Source organism: Microcaecilia unicolor, chromosome 2 (assembly GCF_901765095.1).
Source record: "Microcaecilia unicolor chromosome 2, aMicUni1.1, whole genome shotgun sequence".
NCBI classification, from domain to species: Eukaryota; Metazoa; Chordata; class Amphibia; order Gymnophiona; family Siphonopidae; genus Microcaecilia; species Microcaecilia unicolor.
In genome coordinates, this window is record NC_044032.1 from 376,460,286 (window position 1) to 376,483,248 (window position 22,963).

A 22,963-nucleotide genomic window follows, 5' to 3' on the forward strand; every position below is an offset into this window, starting at 1 on the left:
GGTGGCACCATCACAATAGGTTAATATGTAGAAATTTGCATTGTTGTTTCTCATTACTTTTTTGTTAATAGGTGGAAGGCTTTTGTAACATTCATTTATTACCTTTTCACTGACATAGACTTTTAGAGAAAATTTAAATGAGATAAAATGGTATTGGATTTAAATTCTGTGTATCTTACACTGGTTCTGTTTATATTTGATTTTCAGAGACTTCAAAATACTACAGATTTGTTGGAGAACTTGACGGAAAGGAATATTACAGATTATCTTCTAAAAACATATCAGAAGTTCTATAAAATCAGGTACAAATATGTCAAAAATCTATCTAGCACATTGCCCAACTGTATTATACTTTACATACGTTAACATTTGCACATTAACCAGCCCGCTGGCCAGATGGCTCTGCTATCATCAGTTAGATCCTAGAGCTAGAATTTCAGATCCTTGAGTCAGCCTTGGCTGGGGTGCTTCAGAATTTCAATAGGAACCCTGCTGCATGACACTCAGTTCAAAACCATAACTGCAGTGGCCAGATTTGGCATGTTTGGGGTTGGGAGATTTAAAATGGGGGGGGGGGGGATCCTCAAATAATCATGAATGAAGGGTTATGCTGGCAAGCATGAAAAAAGAGAGAAAAGAAAATTCAAGGGTTTAAATTGTAAGGATAGCTATCTTCATTTATTACAAAATCTCCACTTATACAATACAAATGTATGACTCGACATGGGCTGTGTTTCAGCAGTGTTGCCTGCATCAGGAGTCCAAGTGCACTACAACAATAGACAACATAATGGAAACAAACAAAATACAGCTGTACTATAAGTCATAAAACAGTCGCAAGTATACATCCATCTTCATTCAGATTCAGAACTAACCATGATACTGAGACTTTGTTAATTTCTCTGTTTAACATTGCTATAACTGGTTTTGATTTGGGGAGATAATAATTCTTGGTCACCTTAGATATATCTGCTGCCTTTGACACAGTAGATCGTTCTATATTGATTAACTGTTTAAGGTCCATAGACTTGACTGGAAAAGTCCTTGATTGGTTTTCATCTTTTCCTGCACATAGACAGATTTGTGTAATGACAGGGTTTGATCATTCTTCTGATTTTAGTAACTTTACTGGGGTTACCCAAGGATCCCACCTTTCTGCTGTGTTATTTAACATCTTCCTTTTGCCACTGTGTAGATTGTTAAACTGTTTGAATTTACAGTTTCTTATCTATGCTGACGACATCCAGTTTTTGATGTATATTGAGAAATCAGTGCAGGATACCTTTGAGGTACTCCAATCATGTCTGTTGGCTATTAGCCAATGGATAAAAGCAAACTACTTGAAGTTAAATGTGGCAGAAACTCAGATTCTTTTACTATCCGGTCATCCTTGTGATGATATACCTTCCTCTTTTATATTTGGAAATTAATCTATAATAATAGTCAAAAAGATTTACAATTTAGGAGTCATTCTAGATTCTTTGTTTTTGAAATTCCATGTACAAAAAATAATTAAGGATATGTTTTTTAAAGCTGAGACTGTTGAGATGTCTAAGGGACCTGTTGAGCCGCAATAATTATTGGATAGTAATCCAAAGCATCCTAACCCAAAGCTTTGTAATGGTCTACTGGTAGTATTACCAAGGAATAGAATTCGAGCAAACTCAATTCACTCATATTTCACCTATTTTGAAACAATTGCACTGGTTGCCTATACAGCAAAGGGTAAAGTTTAAAATTATAACAATGGCCTTTAAGGTCTTGACTAGCAGAGTTTCCCCCAGTTATTGCAGCAGGGTTATAACATTTGAGATCTGCAAACAAGAACTTACTAGAAGTTCCATCTTCCCGTGCTGTGCGACTAAAGGAGTACTGCTCCTCAATATTTACCACAGCTGGTCTGCAGTTGTGGAATGTTTTACCATCCAGTTTGAGAAAAATTCAAAATCTAGAACTGTTTAAAAAGGAACAAAAACCTTTGCGCCCAAGGGCAATTGCCTTGGGAGCAAACTTTCTTTTGAAAGTTCCTTGTGTGTGTAGAATTTTACTTCACACTAAACAATATCAATTTTTTGAACCCAATCAGTTGGATATTTTTTTGAAAAGTAAAGAGAGTATTACTGTGAAAGTTTAGACTCGAATGAACACTGTATAGCAATCAGGAGTGAATCTACAGGGCTTAGTGCGGTCTTTGGTTTAATTGAAATGTTTGAAGCTTGGTATTTATAGTTTGATAATTTTTCTTTTTTCTCATGATTCTTGGATCATTTCTTATTCTTTGTGGACAATGGAAGTTTTGTTAATTTTCTTTTTACTAATTATCTGTTGATAGATTACAAATTGTGTATTATTATTCTGTTTTGAATACTATGTATTTTAAAATGCTTATAAATTAAAAAAAAAAAAAGGAACAAAAACATTCCATTTTACTCAGATAAATGGGGAAGTCTGATTTTGTAATTATGTAAGTTAGTTAATATTGCTGCTTGCAGAGGTTTTTTTTTTCTTGTCTAACCCTGAGATAGTCCTTGACTGTGAATCAGAACAGAATTCTTGTTAGCAGTTTGTGAGAAACAGCAGAGGCTTTCCTGTAATGATATCTATCATTTTGTTTTATAATTATTATTTGATTTTTATTGTATATGTTGATAGTATAATCTGACGGGAATTGTTTAGATCATGTAAAATATAAATATTTTTAAATAAACAAAATAAAGTTATATGAACAGACAACATATAACACATGCAATGGAAAAAATGTGGAGGCATATTTTCAAAGCACTTAGACTGACAAAGTTCCATAGGTTTCTATTGGGCTCATTTTCAAAAGAGATAAACGTCCAAAAATGGATATAAATCTGCATGTGGACTTTTTTCTCACAAAAACATCTAAATTGGTATTTTCAAAACCAATTTGTAGACATTTTTCTATGAAGTTCATCAGAACTGTGTTCAAATCACAAGGGGGCACGTGAGGGTGCGTTAAGGGCAGGATCTAGGCGTTCCTAACACTTGGACTTGTTTTGCTATAATGGAACAAAACAGAAACCAGCACCTCAAACAGGAAGGACCTCTACGACGATGGTCAAAGATGATCCAAAACGGGAGATGGTGCTTAAAACTGCTTTGTTCGTTGCTTGAAAGGGACAACCCAACACGGTCCATGTTTCAGCGGTACAAACCGGTGCGGCAAATGAAAGGAAGCCCATAGGCAAATGAGAGGAAGTCCATTCATTTCCTGTAGACTTCCTTTCATTTGCCATGCGAGAATCGATAGCGTGATTTTGTAAAAGAAGCCATAAATGCTTTGAAAATGAGCCCCATAATGTGACTGTTTAGACAGCAATGCTTATTTTGTGTACCTTCTATATAATATCATCATCAGAACAACCATCATATAAAAATATAGTGCCCCTTTTACAAAGGCACGCTAGTATTTTTGGTGCATGCTAAAAATAAGTATGTGCTAATTGCTAGAAATGCCCATATATTCCTATGATATATGGAAAGAGGAGAAAATCATTCAGAACATTTTGCAATTAGCAACAAGGTGGAGTCTCATATATTTTTGCATGAATATTCACATCACTCCCTTGGTGACTCTATTGACGTGCATAGATTTAATCATCGACTGAAACCACCTCCACCCTAATGTTGCAATTCATTGAACTTAACATACTGAAAAGTGCAAATATGTGTAAATATATGCAAAAGACACTTAACTTGCGGAGCATATAAACTCCCTTATTCAGACTGGAGTGTGTAGAAGCCCCGACAGTGCCTGTTTCGCTATGCTTCTTCTGGGGGAACCCACACCATTTAACTGAATCGTGTCTTGACATAGCCCCTTGGATGTCGTCAGCATAGATAAGAAACTGTAAATTTAAACAGTTTAACAATCTACACAGTGGCAAAAGGAAGATGTATGTTAAGTTCAATGAATTGCAACATTAGGGTGGAGGTGGTTTCAGTCGATGATTAAATCTATGCACGTCAATAGAGTCACCAAGGGAGTGATGTGAATATTCGTGCAAAAATATATGAGACTCCACCTTGTTGCTAATTGCAAATGTTCTGAATGATTTTCTCCTCTTTCCATATATTGTAGTAGCCTATATTATATTAGGAGTAAGTCAAGCCATACAGTTTTTTGTTTTCATATATTCCTATGGGCATCTCTAACATTTAGCGTGCACTAATCAGTACACTAAAAATGCTTGTATGCCTTTGTAAAAGACCCCCATAATAAAGTATGTCTTTTGAGCATTTTTCATAGCTATCACACTATCTGACAAAGCATCACCATCAAAAAAGTGAGAATATTTGTAATTATAAAGGTGTTGTAGATCCCTACAAAAGGAAGAGGATGGAGTAGCTAACAAATGGCAATTTTATTAAATTAATCATATTTCCATATTATCTGGCTCTGTTGCACTGCTGAAAAACAAGCATTGCTATTAACCATTTTTAACAGCCTAATGACTAAAAAGAAACCCAAGGGTCATTTTACTAAGGGGGCTGCGCTAGTGTCAGTGTGTGTTTTTGACTGGCTCTGAGGCCCCCTTTTATTGCAGCAGGAAAAAGGATGTACTTTTGTGTCAAAATAAATGGCTGTGCGATAAGTGAACCACTTACCACATGGCCAATTCAGGGGGGGGGGCACTTACCACCACCGATTCAGGTGGCGGTAAGGACTCCCGCGCTAACCTGGCAGTAACAGGGCATCGCACAGCACTGCCCGATTACTGCCAGGCAAGCACTGGCACTACCAAAATAGAAAATATTTTTTTCAGTGCCGGAAATAGCGCTTGCTGGGAGTGGAAACTACTGCCAGGCTCCCGTGGTAGCCTGCCAGTAGTTCCAGATTGGCTTGCCTTGTGCCAACCCTTTAGTAAAAGGGCCTCCTAGTTCTTAATGAAGAAACATGTATATTAAAAAGGAAGGAGAGTGAAGAACAGGAACCACCTGTGGTATCGAAAGGAAGTGGACCAACAGTCTAGCAGCCAGAAGTAGGTTGTAAAATACTTTATTCAGCACCACTCATGTATATGACCCGACACAGGATTGTGTTTCGACGGGGCACATGTCTGTTTCAGGGGTCTTATACTTACAGTAGAAACACAAAAAAAGGATCGGTGCAGAATACTAAAACTTGTATTTGAAACACCACTGACTCACAATGAAAATTAAATTGGATGCCATCAAGCCCGCCAAAACCTTTGACGGGCTTGAGAACATCTATTTGAGGCAGACGGGTGTGCCCCATTGAAACACAGCCCCATGCCGGGTTATATTGTGATATCCCCCTTCTCACTCAGGGTGACCTGGTTCTCAATATGCAGATTATATGCAAATTAGTGTGCTACCTCTTCTCGCTCAGGGTGACCTGGTTTCCACTAAGGTCTCACCAACTGCATATTTCTCAGGCAACTCTTTATTCCAGCCTCTGGGCACACTTCTTCTACCTTAATACTTTATACTTTCATAGATCTTCACACTGAGCCTCCCCACACAGATACATGGGCTCAGTACTACACCAATACTTTGGGGACTCTCAACCCCAGGCTTTGCAGCCTGCTTCTCTCAGAACTTTGGACACACAGTCCCCCCTTCTGAACCCACAGTTCTAGACACACAGTCTTTTCTTCTTGGACACACAGTCCCTTTTTGAACACACAGTTCTAGACACACAGTCAAACTCTAATGCTTTAGGGACTTCTTACCCCAGGACTTTCAGCCTGCTGATCTCCTTTGGACACCCAGTCCACCCCCAAGTCCATCAGGTTAGCCAGTATCTTTCAGGAGCTCTCTCTTCTTCTGCTGCTAGCTCACTTCCCTCCTTTCACAACTCAGGTGGGGTATAAAGTATTAGCCACCCAGGACCCAGCCCATAATCTCCTGCACCTGTGGGCCTCCCAGGGCTCTCCCTGGTCCTAGCGACCTCCATCTTCTTCTAGCACCCTCTAGTGGCCTACACCATACAGGACACCCCCTTACTTATCACAATATGCATGAGTGATGCTGAATAAAGTTTTTTACAACCTACTTCTGGCTGCTAGACTGTTTGGTCCACCCCTGCTTTTTGGATTTTATCTTGGATTATAAGTATGGGTTTTTACCTTTACCTTTGGGTTTTGAGTATCTAAAGAAAGTGACATTATTGCCTATGTTGGGGGGTGGTGGGGGCAATATAACTGCGATCCTGCTAAAACCTGCATTACATGAAAATAGCCTGATTTATCCGCCACTACAGAAAACTAAATGCTGTAGGCAAAAGAGCTTTATAAACAAAACATGCGCCTTGTAATGCTGCTGGAATTTTAAAAAGCAAAAAAGGTACTTTGATGTTTGGCACTATGCCAAATGTCTAAGTGCTTTTCAGATATTGGCCTGATTTGAATACAAGGAAAAGAAGATTATGCTTTTGGCAGTTGTTTTGGTATAGACAAAAGGAACAGACTAATTTCAAGCTAACCTGATTCACTGCCAAAACACTTATCTGGACATATGGTCCCTAATGAATTATATGGCACTACTATATGGATAGTACAGGTTTAATTTGCCACATAAATATTCAAATTTATAAGAGTTGGCATCTCATAATTATTGGTACTGTTGGTCTATCTTTAGTCAGAATTTCAGTTGGCTAGCAATGGTAAATTCATGCTAGCTAGCTGAATTCCCTCCTTCCTCAACCAAACAATTCCTCTGGGAAGGCTTACATTTACATTTTCATTTTCAAAGTATAGCTGCCTGATGGGAAAAAAAAAAGGTTTATAGAGGTTAGTTTTCCTCTATTAATCCACCCTCTCCTAAATTCAAGGGACTCAATTTTAGAAGCATGTACCCATGTAAGTAGTAGTTTCATGTCATTTCTTGCCATTTACAGGAATTTTCATTGTATTCATTTTTGTTAGAACATGTTGTCATTTTGTCAGTTGCTGATCATAGTGTATACTCTGAAAATAATGTACAGTATGTGGAAAAAAGATGTATTCTTTTCCTGATAGGATGCACATGCATGCATGCATGCACAAGTTTGCATGTGTAGTTCTATTATCAAGAAAGAGAGTACGTTCACTGAAATAGGGCGCCCTCTTTACACATACAGTGGTGGAAATAAGTATTTGATCCCTTGCTGATTTTGTAAGTTTGCCCACTGACAAAGACATGAGCAGCCCATAATTGAAGGGTAGGTTATTGGTAACAGTGAGAGATAGCACATCACAAATTAAATCCGGAAAATCACATTGTGGAAAGTATATGAATTATTTACATTCTGCAGAGGGAAATAAGTATTTAATCCCTCTGGCAAACAAGACCTAATACTTGGTGGCAAACCCTTGTTGGCAAGCACAGCGGTCAGACGTCTTCTGTAGTTGATGATGAGGTTTGCACACATGTCAGGAGGAATTTTGGTCCACTCCTCTTTGCAGATCATCTCTAAATCATTAAGAGTTCTGGGCTGTCGCTTGGCAACTCGCAGCTTCAGCTCCCTCCATAAGTTTTCAATGGGATTAAGGTCTGGTGACTGGCTAGGCCACTCCATGACCCTAATGTGCTTCTTCCTGAGCCACTCCTTTGTTGCCTTGGCTGTATGTTTTGGGTCATTGTCGTGCTGGAAGACCCAGCCACGACCCATTTTTAAGGCCCTGGCGGAGGGAAGGAGGTTGTCACTCAGAATTGTACGGTACATGGCCCCATCCATTCTCCCATTGATGCGGTGAAGTAGTCCTGTGCCCTTAGCAGAGAAACACCCCCAAAACATAACATTTCCACCTCCATGCTTGACAGTGGGGACGGTGTTCTTTGGGTCATAGGCAGCATTTCTCTTCCTCCAAACACGGCGAGTTGAGTTCATGCCAAAGAGCTCAATTTTTGTCTCATCTGACCACAGCACCTTCTCCCAATCACTCTCGGCATCATCCAGGTGTTCACTGGCAAACTTCAGACGGGCCGTCACATGTGCCTTCCGGAGCAGGGGGACCTTGCGGGCACTGCAGGATTGCAATCCGTTATGTCGTAATGTGTTACCAATGGTTTTCGTGGTGACAGTGGTCCCAGCTGCCTTGAGATCATTGACAAGTTCCCCCCTTGTAGTTGTAGGCTGATTTCCTCATGATCAAGGATACCCCACGAGGTGAGATTTTGCGTGGAGCCCCAGATCTTTGTCGATTGACAGTCATTTTGTACTTCTTCCATTTTCTTACTATGGCACCAACAGTTGTCTCCTTCTCGCCCAGCGTCTTACTGATGGTTTTGTAGCCCATTCCAGCCTTGTGCAGGTGTATGATCTTGTCCCTGACATCCTTAGACAGCTCCTTGCTCTTGGCCATTTTGTAGAGGTTAGAGTCTGACTGATTCACTGAGTCTGTGGACAGGTGTCTTTCATACAGGTGACCATTGCCGACAGCTGTCTGTCATGCAGGTAACGAGTTGATTTGGAGCATCTACCTGGTCTGTAGGGGCCAGATCTCTTACTGGTTGGTGGGGGATCAAATACTTATTTCCCTCTGCAGAATGCAAATAAATTCATATACTTTCCACAATGTGATTTTCCAGATTTAATTTGTGATGTGCTATCTCTCACTGTTACCAATAACCTACCCTTCAATTATGGGCTGCTCATGTCTTTGTCAGTGGGCAAACTTACAAAATCAGCAAGGGATCAAATACTTATTTCCACCACTGTAGTGCAGCACACTTTTTCCAAAGAGTATACACTATTATCTGTGTGAACAACAAAATATGAAATGCCTTTTTTTTTACTCATTTTCATTGTTAACAACATGTAAATCGGCCCTCCTATTTACTAAGCTGTGCGCTAATGCCGACACAGCCAATACACATCAAATGGGTTGTGTTGGCATTGCTGTACAGAAGCTGATAGCAAAGCATAGTAAACAGCGGGGAGTATGTATTTACAAATGACAGCCACACAAGGAGTGGGGATAGGATCAGGCTTTTCAAAACAGACCATGGACTCTCGATGTGTAGATAAAAACCTTTATTTGATGGTGACTCAACACGGTACTATGTTTTGGCACACAGCCCATTCCTACTCTTTACACATGTAAATGCTTTGAAATGCAAAGATTTCAAGGCAATATATATTATTTTAAAAATTCCAAGGTACACATAAGTGTCAGCTACTTGCTTGCTTTGATCAATCCCTTTAGAGCCCATAGATCAAAGCAAGCAAGTGCAATTCACTTGCACGGCCAATTTATGCACAGATTTTAATTGAATAATGAGCTAATTAGCACCAATATTTGGATTTTTAACAAGCAATTATTGACACTAATTAGATTCAATTAACATGTACATGTGTAAATTTAGGCACTAGATCCATGCCCAAATTTTATGTGTGAGTCAGGAAAGGGGGCATGGAAATGTGAGGGCCATGGCTAGGTTGGTGTGTGACTTTTAATTATGCACATAATTATAGCATAAGGGAGCTCTGCACCTAAATATAGGCACGGGCATTTGCACCAATTTTTGTTGGTGTAAATGGCTTCGCCTATATGTGGGCACAATCCCTGGGCTTAAGTGCTATTCTATAAACTGCGCCTAACTTTTGGCACGATTTATAAAATATTACTATGTGTTTTTTTGGTGCTGATTTTGTAGGTGCCATTTATGGAATTTTCCCCTATGGGGGAGATTCTTTGTATGGTGCCTAAAAAATAGACGTGGAAATCAATGCTGACTAAGTGTATTTTATATGCAGCACTAGATTTAGGTGCGGTATATAGAATATGATTAGTTGATATCTCAGCACCTAAAACTATGTGCCTCCATTTCCAGCGCATAGATTTAGGTGCATATTATATAACTATATGCATAAATTTCAGAACACTCTAAATACAGTATAGGGTGGTGGTGGAAGTAGCTATAAATCACATATACTGGCACTCACAACTCCCACTGCTTAGTAAAAAGGAGAATAACATGTGCTCACATGTAGTTATGCCCAATTATATATCATTTGTGACTGATGGGGGGAAAAAGCCTCAAGGCAGTGGCGTACCAAGGGGGGGGGCGGTCCGCCCCGGGTGCACGCCGCTGGGGGGTGCCGTGGCATACGCCTTTCGGCTCCGAGTTCGCTAACTTCGCTCGTTCGCTAACTTCGCTCGTTCGCTGCAGCTCCCTCTGCCCCGGAACAGGTTACTTCCTGTTCCGGGGCAGAGGGAGCTGCAGCGAACGAGTGAAGTTAGCGAACTCAGAGCCGACAGGCGCTCGCCACGGCACCCCTCCCCAGCGGCGTGCACCTGGGGGGGTGTCATTTCGCAGGGGGGGAGGTGTCATTTCGCAGGGGGGGGTGCATCGGCGATCTGCCCCGGGTGTCATCCAGGCTAGGAACGCCACTGCCTCAAGGTGCCTGGATCAAAAATGATAACACAAGCAACAGTTGATCCTGTTGACCAATCACTTGGTCTTAAGAGGATCTGCTCCTCATCATGGGCAAAAAACCACCCCAAGGTCGCAAATGAAAAACAAAGGAGAAATGGTACAGGAAAACCTCCTCATTAGTCCATTATACTCCTGATATAGGTTGCTGCTCTGTATCAACCAACTCTTCATGTATATAAATCAAACAGAAGATAGATGGCGAGCTACTTAGCTTTTTTGACGGTCTAAAGTTTGCACAGTTGCCACAGCTTCTTTATCCCCGACCGACGGTGGCCAGCGTTTCGCTGTGCTCATTACAAGCTCTAGCTGCTTCAGGGTCAGTGTGGGGAACAGCTGTGAAGAGATAAACAATTCTAACTATACCTATCAAGAACATCCAAGTTGTACTTACAATCTTTCTCATTTCTTACATTAACAATAGCGTCTCCAGCTTGGTTAACCGGCAACACTGAGTGTTTGAAATCAGCTGTTTTATGAACCTTCTCTGCTTCAGACGCCTTTGGTCATAGTGATCCGGAGGGCAGATAAGGGAGGTGTAATAGTCATTCAGGACAGACAACAATATATAGCAGAGATACAGACACAATTATCAGTTGGAACGGACTATCAATTATTGGATGAAGACCCAACTATAGGATTACAGAAAAAGATTTTTCGTATCACCAGTGAAGGATATGCATTAGGGTATCTCACACAAAAGGAGTTTAATTTTTTGAACACTGCATATACACAGATACCCATATTGTATACTCTACCCAAAATCCACAAGTCTTTGCAGAACCCCCCAGGTAGACCCATTATTTCAAGTCGGGGTTCTGTTTTAGAACCGCTGTCCATGTTTGTGGATTATTTTCTGCAACCCTTAGTGATCAAAGGTAAATCATATCTGAGGGACACAACCCATTTTTTACGGCTCTTAACAGAGGTAAAAGGAAACATAGAGGGGCATAATCGAATGGGGCCGGCCATCTTTAATGCTGGCCATCTCTAACGCCGGCCCCGTCAAGCGGCGTACCCGACTGTATTATCGAAACAAGATGACCGGCCATCTTTCATTTCGATAATGCGGTTGGGACAGGCCAAATCTCAATGTTTGGCCTGCCCTTAGACATCGCTGGCATTAGAAATGGTCGCCATTGGTTTGATATGCATTCCTCAGGCTATCCTGGAAGAATTTCTGCCAACCAGGAAGATAATCAGAACATCCCTGGTTAGGTAGGTGTCTCTTTTTGTTTTTTTCACTCAGTATGGTTAAAAGTCACTCTCCAAAGCTTTTGGATTGTAACAAGTTTTAAGATAAACACTAATATATATAATTTTTTATCATATATTTTTAACAGATGTTTCTATGTATGTTTTTATCATCAATGACTTCCATTCTTATAAGTTAAGTATGTTCTTAGAGATCTTTGAAGCCTTTTTATTTACTTTTATATGTGTTTTGTTGTACATGAATTAAAGAATATATTTTATATGTACATTTGTTTTTTTTTAATGCAGTTTTTAATATATATTTTTTTAATTTTTTGATAGTTTGTTGTATTTACCCCTGATGAGCCCAGATGTGGGCACACTGGAATTTGTGCAATAAAGATTTTCATAAAAAGAGATTTTTTGGACTTCTAGCGTGTCTGCTTTGGTTTGCCCTCTTGATCATAATATCAAATAGCTTCCGTTGAGAGCTCCCTGAGGGTCCTCAAATTGCTGGTGGCTCAGTGGCCCTTGAAGCCAAAACCAAGCCTTTGAAAAGGCTCTTGTGGCCCACAGATCATCCCAGCGGTGGCTCAACCATTAGTTCACTTAAGGTGGGGGCCTCAGACAGCACCCTTTCAGGAGTGGCATCTCCCCCTTCCTTCCTCCACCCCATTCCCGAGTTTACCTTCTTTATGTTCCAAAAGCCAGTGGTGGCAGGTGCAATTCCTATAGGCTGCCCTGCTACTTGCACCTCTTCTCTTTACTACAGCTGACTTTCTGATGTAATGTCCTGTTTCTTCAGGCGGCATCTTGCCTTTGGCCATTCCTGTTCCCAACTATCATCCCCAGCCTCACCTGACCCTCAAGTCAAGGCAGGAGTTACTTCTGCTAGCTCCTGCCCTTGCACCACTCTTATACCATGTCTTACCCCTAGTAGTATATCAGAGCATTTTATTTAGCTATAGGTCTAAATGCTCAGGAAAGGATCATTAAATATACTTTCTGAGATACCTAGCTTTATGCAGCTGGACACTATATAGCACTGTGATTCCATATGACTTGGGTAAAGCCTTTCCTAATGTTTCCAGAACCAAAGTTCTTTTAGAACATAACAACATAAGTTGTGCCGTGCTGATTAACTCCCTCCTATTTTATAAATTACTCACTAGTAACTGTTTAACATTTTAAAATATATTTCTTTATTAATAGATCAATACAATTATCCTAAAATAAAATCCATTCCCTTAACCCATAGTTATTAACCAATCCATACAAAACCAAACAATTCTCCACAATACTCTTTCAATACACATTCAAATAGCATATATCTGGCAATCTTTTACATCAATGTGTGATCATAGCTCTTTAGTCATGTGTTAATCCACTGCTCCAGAGTCTCCCACAAGATTCAGCCTTGCTTCAAATCAGACTCCTTGAATCACAAACTTGTAAAATAGTTCTGTCCTTTTTTCCAACAAACCGTTGTAACGTTAGTGATAAATCTTGAACAACCATTGATGAGATCAGTCAGCAACATCCAAAACTGTCCATTTTCACTATTAGCAGTATAATATGTTCCAGATATATATATTTTTTGAAAATGTTGTTACATTTGTATTAGAGTTTCAATCTCTCCTGTTCTTATAGTATTCCACCATACGACCATAACTAATTATAGAGTTGAGACCTAGATTGTAATTGTGATTCACATTTATTAGGCATAATGGCCACAGGTGGTTGGGAGTCAAAATCAGGCTTGTCAGCAGAGGCTATTTCTGTATTACTGGAAGGTTGCCGTTTATTTGATTCAGTTGGGGGTGGGGTACAGATAGATTGGACTGATGCTCTCAGCTTACATAAATATATTGTGAGGTCTGAGTTCCACGCCATGACACTGATAGAATATTGTAGGGCACAACGGATTCCGAGAGGTTTACGGTTGTACAAAGAGCCTAGGTTTCTTGAAGATAATGATTATGTAAGTAAATGGAATGACATCATGTCTAGATGTTCTTTAGACCTGATGTTGATTACAATTGATAAATTAAATAAGCTTGTAGAGGCAAGTAAACAGGAATTAGATCAAAAATTAGAAATGCTTAAAATGGCTAGTTCTCCTGAGAGTTTTGAGTCAAAACTTAAAGAACATACACAGTTGATTGAACGATATAGGCAGGAGATTAGGTCACAAAAAATCTCTAAATACAAACGTGACGAACTCGATTATACCAAGGGATTTGTTTATCCCTGGATGAACCAGGGTAGAAAATCCAGGAGAAACAGGAAAGGTAAGAGAGTCACATTTATCAATTCATCTAGTGACTCATCAGGAGAGGAACAGCAAATAACAGATAGCTCTATGAGCATAGAGAGTAATGGTAGGGAAGGGCAGGCATATAATAAGTCTTTTTTTAGCATCGGGTGTTCAAGACTTTCAAAATACAAAAACAACACAACCGGTTGTGCGACCGAAGAGGCAGGGCAAGAAGACTTAATGATAGTTTTCAATTTGTCCTCCAAGGAGTTAAGCCAATATCAATTACAAGTGTTGGGTCTTGGTTTATCGTTTGTCCCGACACAATTTCATAACCCTTTTGATATTCGTTTGAATTTGAAAACTTTTTTTTGGAAAATTGCGTTTAAGATTACATTTTTTTGACGATGATAATGTTGAAATTGATAGTAATTCATAAACTGAAACATTTTTGCAAAAATATCATCTTCCATCCACATGGGTCCCTTGTGTCCCCGTGGATTCAGTAATTGCAACCTTTCAACAATGGGTTATGCATGATGTAGAGCAACTTGAAACACGCATGGGTAAACAGTACAGTAATTTAGCATTTTTACATCGCCAAGCCTTGACTGAATTACAAAATGACACAAGTATAATAATTATGCATGCCGACAAGGGTGGCAGGGTGGTTGTTCAGGATGTAAGTAAATATAATGAAGAAGCATTAAGACAGTTGGCAGATCGAACATTCTATGCAGTCTTGACACAAGATCCTATGGAACAATATCAGGTTCATCAATTATTGAATACAGCGGTTAAAGATGGAGTCATAACCATCCAGGAATACCGCTATTTATTTTGTCAATATCCTAGAGTTCCGATAATTTATTTTACTCCTAAAATACATAAGGATAAAGGCAACCCCCCTGGGCGGCCCATTGTGTCGGGATGTCAATCATTATTTGAAACTTTATCTCAATATCTTGATTTTCACTTGCGCCCTTGCTTACAGTCTATCACATCTTATGTGCGAGATTCAACACATCTTTTGGAAATATTGGATCAACTTAAAATTTCAGAGAAAGCGCAGGTATGTCTGGTGACATTGGACGTCACAGCTCTTTATACAAACATACCGCAGATAGAGGCGATACAACTAATAGATAGTTTGTTGGAGAATTTGCCTCTGTCAGCCTCTAAAATTCAGTTGTTAGGCAGGATGGCGAGATTGGTGATATATCACAACTATTTCAAGTTTCAGGACACATTTTCCTTACAAATAAAAGGAGTAGCAATGGGGGCTACTGTAGCCCCTACCATTGCGTGTTTATACATGGATCAATTGGAAAAGAAAGGTATTTACACATCTCAATACTTTGGAGGGGTAGTTAAATGGCTATGGTATATTGATGATATACTATTGATATGGCAAGGCACTGAATTGGAATTAAAAATGTTTTTGCAAGAATTAAATGAAATTAGTGATCATATTAAGTTTGTGCATTATATAGGAGTCAGTGAAGTCAATTTTTTAGATATCAACATTCGCTGGGATAACAATAGATTTCACACCCGACTATATCGTAAAAACACTGACCGAAATAGTATGCTTCATTACCGTAGCCATCACCCAAAAGCATTAAAAGACAGTATCCCTACAAGTCAATTGCTACAAGTACGTAGAGCATGTAGCTCTAGGGAAGAATTCTGCACTTAGGCAGAACAGATGATCAGTAGGTTTCAGGTTCGAGGCTATCCCCACAAAGTTTTGAAAAATGCTGCTAAGCGAGTATTTAATTATCATCCTGAATGGGAACGGAAGGTGAATAGGGTTAATGAATGTAAACCTTTAACGTGTGTTTTACCTTTCACCAGAGCATCTAATGATATTATAAACATCATTCGTCGATATTGGCCCATGTTAAATATTCATCCTGCATTTAAGGTCACACCCCGGTTTGCTTTTTCTAGGGGTATGAATCTAGGTGAACAATTGGCTAAGAAAAGATGTAACCGTGATAGTTCAGTGGGAAATAGTGGCCACCATAGATGCAATCAATGTACATATTGTCAGTATGCTATGGAAGTTACTCAAATTCAAATTCCACATTCTGAGAAAATACATTATCTTTATGAAAACACAAATTGCAATACTATAAATTGTATATATGGGGTGATTTGCCCTTGTGTTTTGTGGTATATTGGCTTGACTTCTCGGAGGATTAAATTGCGTATTTCACAGCATTTAAGTAACATACGTACAGCTCGTTTGGAAGCTCCTATTGTAGCCCACTGGTTGGAAATGCAACACAATTTAGAGGAATTTCGATTTGTTGTCCTTGATTGTGTTAAGTTAGAGAGGGGTGGTAACATGCCTCAGGCACTACTTAGGAAGGAGCAACGTTATATATTTCAATGGAACACGGTAGCTCCAGCTGGACTCAATAAAGAGATTGAGTGGTTAAACCTCTAGAGTATTTAACCTCTGTGTTAGCTGGTAACCATCTATGCGTTTGGGAGAGCAGTTCTAGCTCACAACCGCATCGCTGGTATTTGACTACCCCACCACCTGGATGAGCCAGTAAGTGTATTTATGTAACTAATTATAGAGTTGAGACCTAGATTGTAATTGTGCCTCCTATTTTATAGAGTTTCCTTTCAACTTCCCTTGCTCATGTTAGCGCCTAGTTCCTATAAGGTCCTTATCTGTATTCCTTCTGGAATGAAAAGATTGGATGGAAGCTGATGTTTCTTTGAGTCCAGTTTTCAACTCATCCCCCATATCTGATAATGAACTTGAATTGCAAGCATTCCTGTTTTAGCCTCAGAGACCAGCTAATGGAGACCTAGAAAACACTGATGATTATTGGGCTCATTTTCGAAAGAGAAGGGCGCCCATCTTTCGACACAAATCAGGAGATGGGCGTCCTTCTCCCAGAGTCGCCCAAATAGGCATAATCGAAAGCTGATTTTGGGCGCCCTCAACTGCTTTCCGTCGCGGAGATGACCAAAATTCCCGGGGGCGTGTCGGAAGCATAGCGAAGGCAGGACTGGGGTGTGCTTAACACATGGGCTTCCTCAGCCGATAATGGAAAAAAGAAGGGCGTCCTTGACGAACACTTGGCCGACTTTACTTGGTCCTTTATTTTTTACAACCAAGCCACAAAAATGTGCCCTAAATGACCAGATGACCACCGGAGGGAATTGGGGATGACCTCCCCCTAAGCCCCCAGTGGTCACTAACCCCCTCCTACCCTAAAACAAATGTTAAAATATATTTTCCACCCTCTATGCCAGCCTCAAATATCATACCCAGCTCCATGACAGCAGTATGCAGGTCCCTGGAGCAGTTTTAGTGGGTACTGCAGTACACTTCAGGCAGGCGGACCCAGGCCCATCCCCCTCCCACCTGTTACACTAGTGGTGGTAAATGTGAGCCCTCCAAAACCCACTGTACCCACATCTAGGTGCCCCCTTCATCCCTAAGGGCTATGGTAGTGGTGTACAGTTGTGGGGATTGGGGTTTGGGGGCTCAGCATACAAGGTAAGGGAGCTATGCACCTGGGAGCTTTTTCTGAAGTCCACTGCAGTGCCCCCTAAGGTGCCCGGTTGGTGTCCTGGCATGTGAGGAGGACCAGTGCGCTATGAATGCTGGCTCCTCCCACGACCAAAGGGCTTGGATTTAGTCATTTCTGAGATGGGCGTCCTTGGGTTCCATTATCGCTGAAAATCGGGGACGACCATCTGTAAGGTCGACCTAAATGAAGATTTGGGCGTCCCCGATCGTACTATCGAAACGAAAGATGGCTGCCATCTTGTTTCAATAATACGTGTTTCCCTGCCCTTTCGCAAGGACGTCCTGCGAGGACGCCCTCATGAAAACTTGGGCACCTCGTTCGATTATGCCCCTCCACATACTAATTGACAATACTGTACCTATATAATTTATTTACAGGCTCATTTATTAACAGTACATCAACTAGGCCCTGTGACAAATAACACATGCTAATATCCTATGTATCTGATTTTCTATTAAAGGTATGGGGGAATATCAGTAGGTGAAGTCAACTCACAGGTTCAGGAGAATTCAACAGAAATTGCATATTTATTCCAGGAGCTGAAAAATCTCTTCAAAATTTCCAAGGTAAAATACCTTTCAATTGTAATGTGGTTGTACAAATAAATAGCCCTTGGAGTTCAATATAAAGAATTTAAGGAGGACTGAGAGAATATATAGTTCAGTAATTACATTTTGGGCATTCAGAGGCATAATTAATGTGGGTTACTGTTAAGATGTGCTATTTTACCACTAACTCATGCTGTTTTAGTACAGGACCCATTTTATGCAGTGAGATCACATTACTAACAACTGGGTTAACAGTAAAATAACACATTTTAATGGCAGCCCATGTTGACAACTTTCCTCCTTATTTACAGCATTAAGTATAAATTAAGTTTGACACCAAAGTACCTACCCTGCTCTTTTTCATAAATGGTAGTGATATCATTATCTCTATTGTATATGTTGATGAGATTATGTACATTGGTTTTCTTCGGCACTTTTGTTTTAGTTACTGACTTCTGCTCTTCTGAGCAATTTATGTAAATGAATGAATGAATCAATTACAGCACAACAGAATTTATTTCTTGCAAATGGCACTGCCTTCTTCTCTATTGTATACCAGCAGAACAGTTTTCCCTTTAAAAAAATATTCTCTTCTGCATCTCCAATGAAATGTTGTGACAGGATGGCCTTGAGGGTTTGAATTATGTTTACAACAAGTATATTTCATGTAAAGAAACAGATTTTATTTTAACCTTACAAAAGGTCCAACCACTGATTTAATCAATTTATGAATTATTGTGAAATTCTGCATTCTTCACAAAAGACCCTACGAGAGAAAGATCCAATATTTTATGTAGAATCAACAGGTATGTACATTCATTTAAAAAAAAGCAAGAAAATTGGCTCTTTCCTTTTGGATCTTTGGCAAACAAAGGGAAATAAAGACATCAACAAACTATTTGTTATTTTGTTTTTATTAATTTTGTTTGACGTTGAAGTTTATGGGTCATCAGTGTCTATAGGGAAACAAACTACCACATGTTTACTTAACAAACCTAGCTAAGGATCCTGCTACAAAGGCGTGGTAGGGCTACCACACAGGGTCAATTCGGCCCTACCCAGGGATAGTTCCAAAGTTGCCGTGTGCAGTTTCCTGTCCACGGGGGATGTTCCCAATGCCCATAACACGGGTAATGGGCATTATGAAACCAATTTTAGGCATTGCCCTCCCCTCGAAGGTTACCATGACAGAAGAGAATTTGGAAGGGTTCCTCCTCTCCCCCAGAACAAGGAAACTGGAGTACTTGCAGCTGCAACAGCAAAATTAGCTCAAACAATTCACCCAGCTGTATTCTTAAATGCTGGTAATCGTGTACAATCCACAAGTGAAAGGGTTTAGTGTATAGCCCTCTGACTTACTGGATGGAGATATTGCTTTGGTGAAGGAATGTGAATGAAAGAGGCAGAGGCAGTTGGTACACATAAAAGGAAAGAAAGGGATCCTCTTATTGCACTATTAGTGCTTTTATGTTGCACTCCCCCTTTTTTATCTACCAGGCCTCATGGCCGACTCAGAATAAACTCTTATGACACATTCCTTAGAATCTGCAGCTGGTACCAGAGACAATAGTTCCTCCTACCACATCTGCACAGATGTTTTAACCCATCAAGGTAATAATCACAGACCCTTATCTATACTGGGCACAGAAGGCAGCAATCATACCAGTCCTTGCCTAGTGTTAAGGTACTATGTACGATTTTAATGACAGGTTACAGATCACTAACAGCAGATCAGCAATTTCATGTTTGAGTTCTTTCAGTACTCCGGGGTGTACACCATCCGGCCTAGGTGTTTAATCACTCTTAAACTTGTCAGTTGGGCTCAGTACATCTTCTAGGTTCACCAAGATTTCATTCGGTTCCTCCGCATCATCACCCATGAAAACCATTTCCAGTGCAGGTAGATCTCTTACAACTTCTTCCATAAAAACCAAAGCAAAGAATTCATTAAATCTCTCTATTGCCTTGTCCTCCCTGAGAGCTCTTTTTTCTCCTTCATGATCTTTCTGCTTCTGATGTACCTGAAAAAGGTGTTACTATAAGTTTTTGTCTCTGCAGCAAGTTTTTCTTCATATTCTCTTTTAGCCTTCTTTATTAATGCTTTGCATCTAGCTTGACAGTGCTTATGTTGCTGCTTATTTTCTTCATTCATATCCTTTTCCCATTCTTTGAAGGATACTCTTTTGGCTATAATAGCCTCTTTCACTTCACCTTTTAACCACGCTGGCTGTTGTTTGCTCCTCTTTCTACCTTTGTTAATACGTGGAATACCTCTGGTCTTGGCATCCACAATCTTCTCGTATGGATTCATAGATCATATCCATCCCAAATTCCTGATCTGAATCCAGATTTACATGGATCTAGCCAGTTTCTTTCTTCTAGTCGAACATTTTGCTGAATGCAGACCGTTTGTTCTGTAAGTCTTACTAGAAAAGGGATGTTAGATATTGGTTGGTAACTTTCAAGCTCATCTTGGTCAAGGTTGTTCACCTTTAGCAGAGGAGGCACCACTACTTTTTTTAATGCTGTTGGCAGTTGCCCATTAGAAAGAGAGTAGTAGTATATTTTCCAGCCTTTTTGTGTGTTGCTCTGTGCTTTATCCGGTGCTTTGGGCAGTTTGTGCTACTATCTCCTCTCTCTATTAGTGCCTTTAGCTGTTTTTTTTTCCATGGCCTCTTATTTAATATCTTGGATTTTGATGCCATACTTTTTCTTCATTACCCTTGAGTGTCTTCTGCTTCGCTGCCTCCACTACTGTGCTGCCTGTTGACTATTAATATTGTCTAATATGTGGCATTCAAAGGATTTTAGCACCTTATAGGGATTCCTTTATTCAACCTTATATAATAAAAGTTAAAGTTATTCTGGTAGAAAAAAAGGAACATGCTATTTTAACAACTGCATTATTAGCTTGCATCCCCTGGGCATGCTTATCTATTTATGTCTAGCGGTATGGTTTCATGTGCTGTTGGCCTCATTATTCACAGTTCTTTTCAAATTCTCCTACTGGACTTACTGACTATTGCTGTAATCTGGTATTTAGCCTTTGATGAATTTTAATACCTATTTTTGGCACAGACCAAATTGATGAAGTACAGATGTTGGTGCACGATGTGCCTATACTTACTCCATGGTTTCATTTTCAATCAGAAGGATTTGAATCTCTGAGTATCATCAGGAAGACATATTTCTGTATGTCCCAAACCTGTCCCTCTCACTTATTCCCCCATTGATTCTGTAGGAAAGCTAGAAATGTTCCACTACTAGAAATGATAAGTAGTAGTAGTAGTAGTAGATCTCCAGAGCTTTTTTTCTGGCTTTGTCTTAAATAGCTATAATTCATCTCTCAGTTACTAGATCATTGAATTAGTCTTTCATCACTTTACTAAGATCCAGCAACTGATTTACATATCAAGACTGCTGAGAACTTCCGTGGTACAATGGGGAAAGATTTCTTTGTATGACTAACAAATGTCCCTTCTTTGGTGACTTGGAAAGATTATATAAATAATAATTAAACTTTACCTTCCTCTTGATGCCTTCATGCATCCAATCTTCCCTTTATTTTGGTCATTGATTTCTCAAACCTACATACAGGTTAAACCCCTTCCTAAAAATGACTATGTACTAAAAGAGAGAAGTGCATTAGATTGGAACAAAACTGGAAAGAAGAGCAGGGCTAGAATAAAGATTAAGGCACCTGTAGTCAGAGGATCAGGAGGCAAGGTTCCCCCCCCCCCCCCCCCCCCCCAATTTGGAAATCAGAGAACGCTAGGAAAAGTCACAATTTCTGTGTGCTTTCAGATGTGCCTATGTGGCTTATGCCTAAATTTGTATCAACAATACCTCCTCTTTTCCTTAATGATACTGTAGTTCACACTTTATCAAAAAATGGAGGAAAAAGCCTCAACAGATTCCATTAATTAAAGGCACATAGCCATCATTTTCAAGGAGCACTCGCTGTCATCATTAGCAAAAAACCTCCATTGTAAAAGTGCTACTGCTGGCTGTGACAGCTAGTGCATGGGGTCGGGACCACAGAATCACTATCACAACTGCTGATAGCACTGCTATACTTACCGGGGTGTCAGGAAGTGCAGCTAAACTACAGGAATGGTCCTAACAAATAAGACCACTGACACTCCTTCCTGTTCCCCCCACCCACCCAATCACACTACCCCTTGAACCAGATCCTGGTGCCAAGAACAAGATGGGGCAGGAAAAGAAGACTCTTCCCACCCCATTCTACTACAGAACTGGGGATTTTTCTGGGTAAGACCTGGGGGTGGTTGGAGAATACAGAGGGTGGGGGGAGGTTGAATTTTGATATATTGGAGGGTCTTTATATGTAATGAGAGGGAAGGTTTTGGAAGGGAATCAGTAGGGGTGCTTAGATTGAGGGGTTAGGATCTGGGGGGTGACCTGATAGAAGGTGGGGGGTGGCGGTGGCCTGATCAGAATTGAGAGGGAGATTGGGTAGAGCCACTGCAGATGTGTATGTTTTGGCATTTTGACTGGAATCCCTACATAGTTGTTTAAGTGGGGTGGTTGCCATCAACATTATATATGTGTATATTTCTAAGGTGTGTCTTCCCACCAGATATAGCCACCCCATGTCTCTTAGAAAAGGATATATATCGGCAGAAACATTTCTAAGATATTTGCAAAATTTTAGACGTTCCAACCTGGATATCTCAATTTCGGATTGTATTTAAAATACTGCTCCATATATTGTTTTTCTGTAAATGTCCTATAAATCCAGCCAGCAATTGTTCTTTACTGTCTATGGGGTAATTTGACCCTACACATGTACTTTAGTTGGCAGAATGTAGAATAATTTATCATCAGGTATAAGAATGTCCATAGTGTATTATGCAAAATAATCTACCAAGGATAAGTTTGATTAGAATTGGGGTTTTAGAAATTTGTACATACATGCATAATTAAATTTAAAGGCAGAATAAATCTAAACTACTGTATCTTAGTGGCTCAAC

At 40.0% G+C, this 22,963-nt stretch overlaps 1 protein-coding gene across 1 annotated transcript in view; it reads left to right on the plus strand.

The window, feature by feature from the left end:
* LOC115462091 (phospholipid-transporting ATPase ABCA1-like) overlaps positions 1–22,963 on the plus strand; it is a 451,679-nt gene that overhangs the window by 335,004 nt on the left and 93,712 nt on the right. Inside the window, 5 exon segments of the mRNA XM_030192130.1 lie at positions 208–302; positions 1,196–1,289; positions 10,907–11,097; positions 13,615–13,895; positions 15,355–15,518. Coding sequence (XP_030047990.1) covers positions 208–302; positions 1,196–1,289; positions 10,907–11,097; positions 13,615–13,895; positions 15,355–15,518 — 825 coding nt within the window.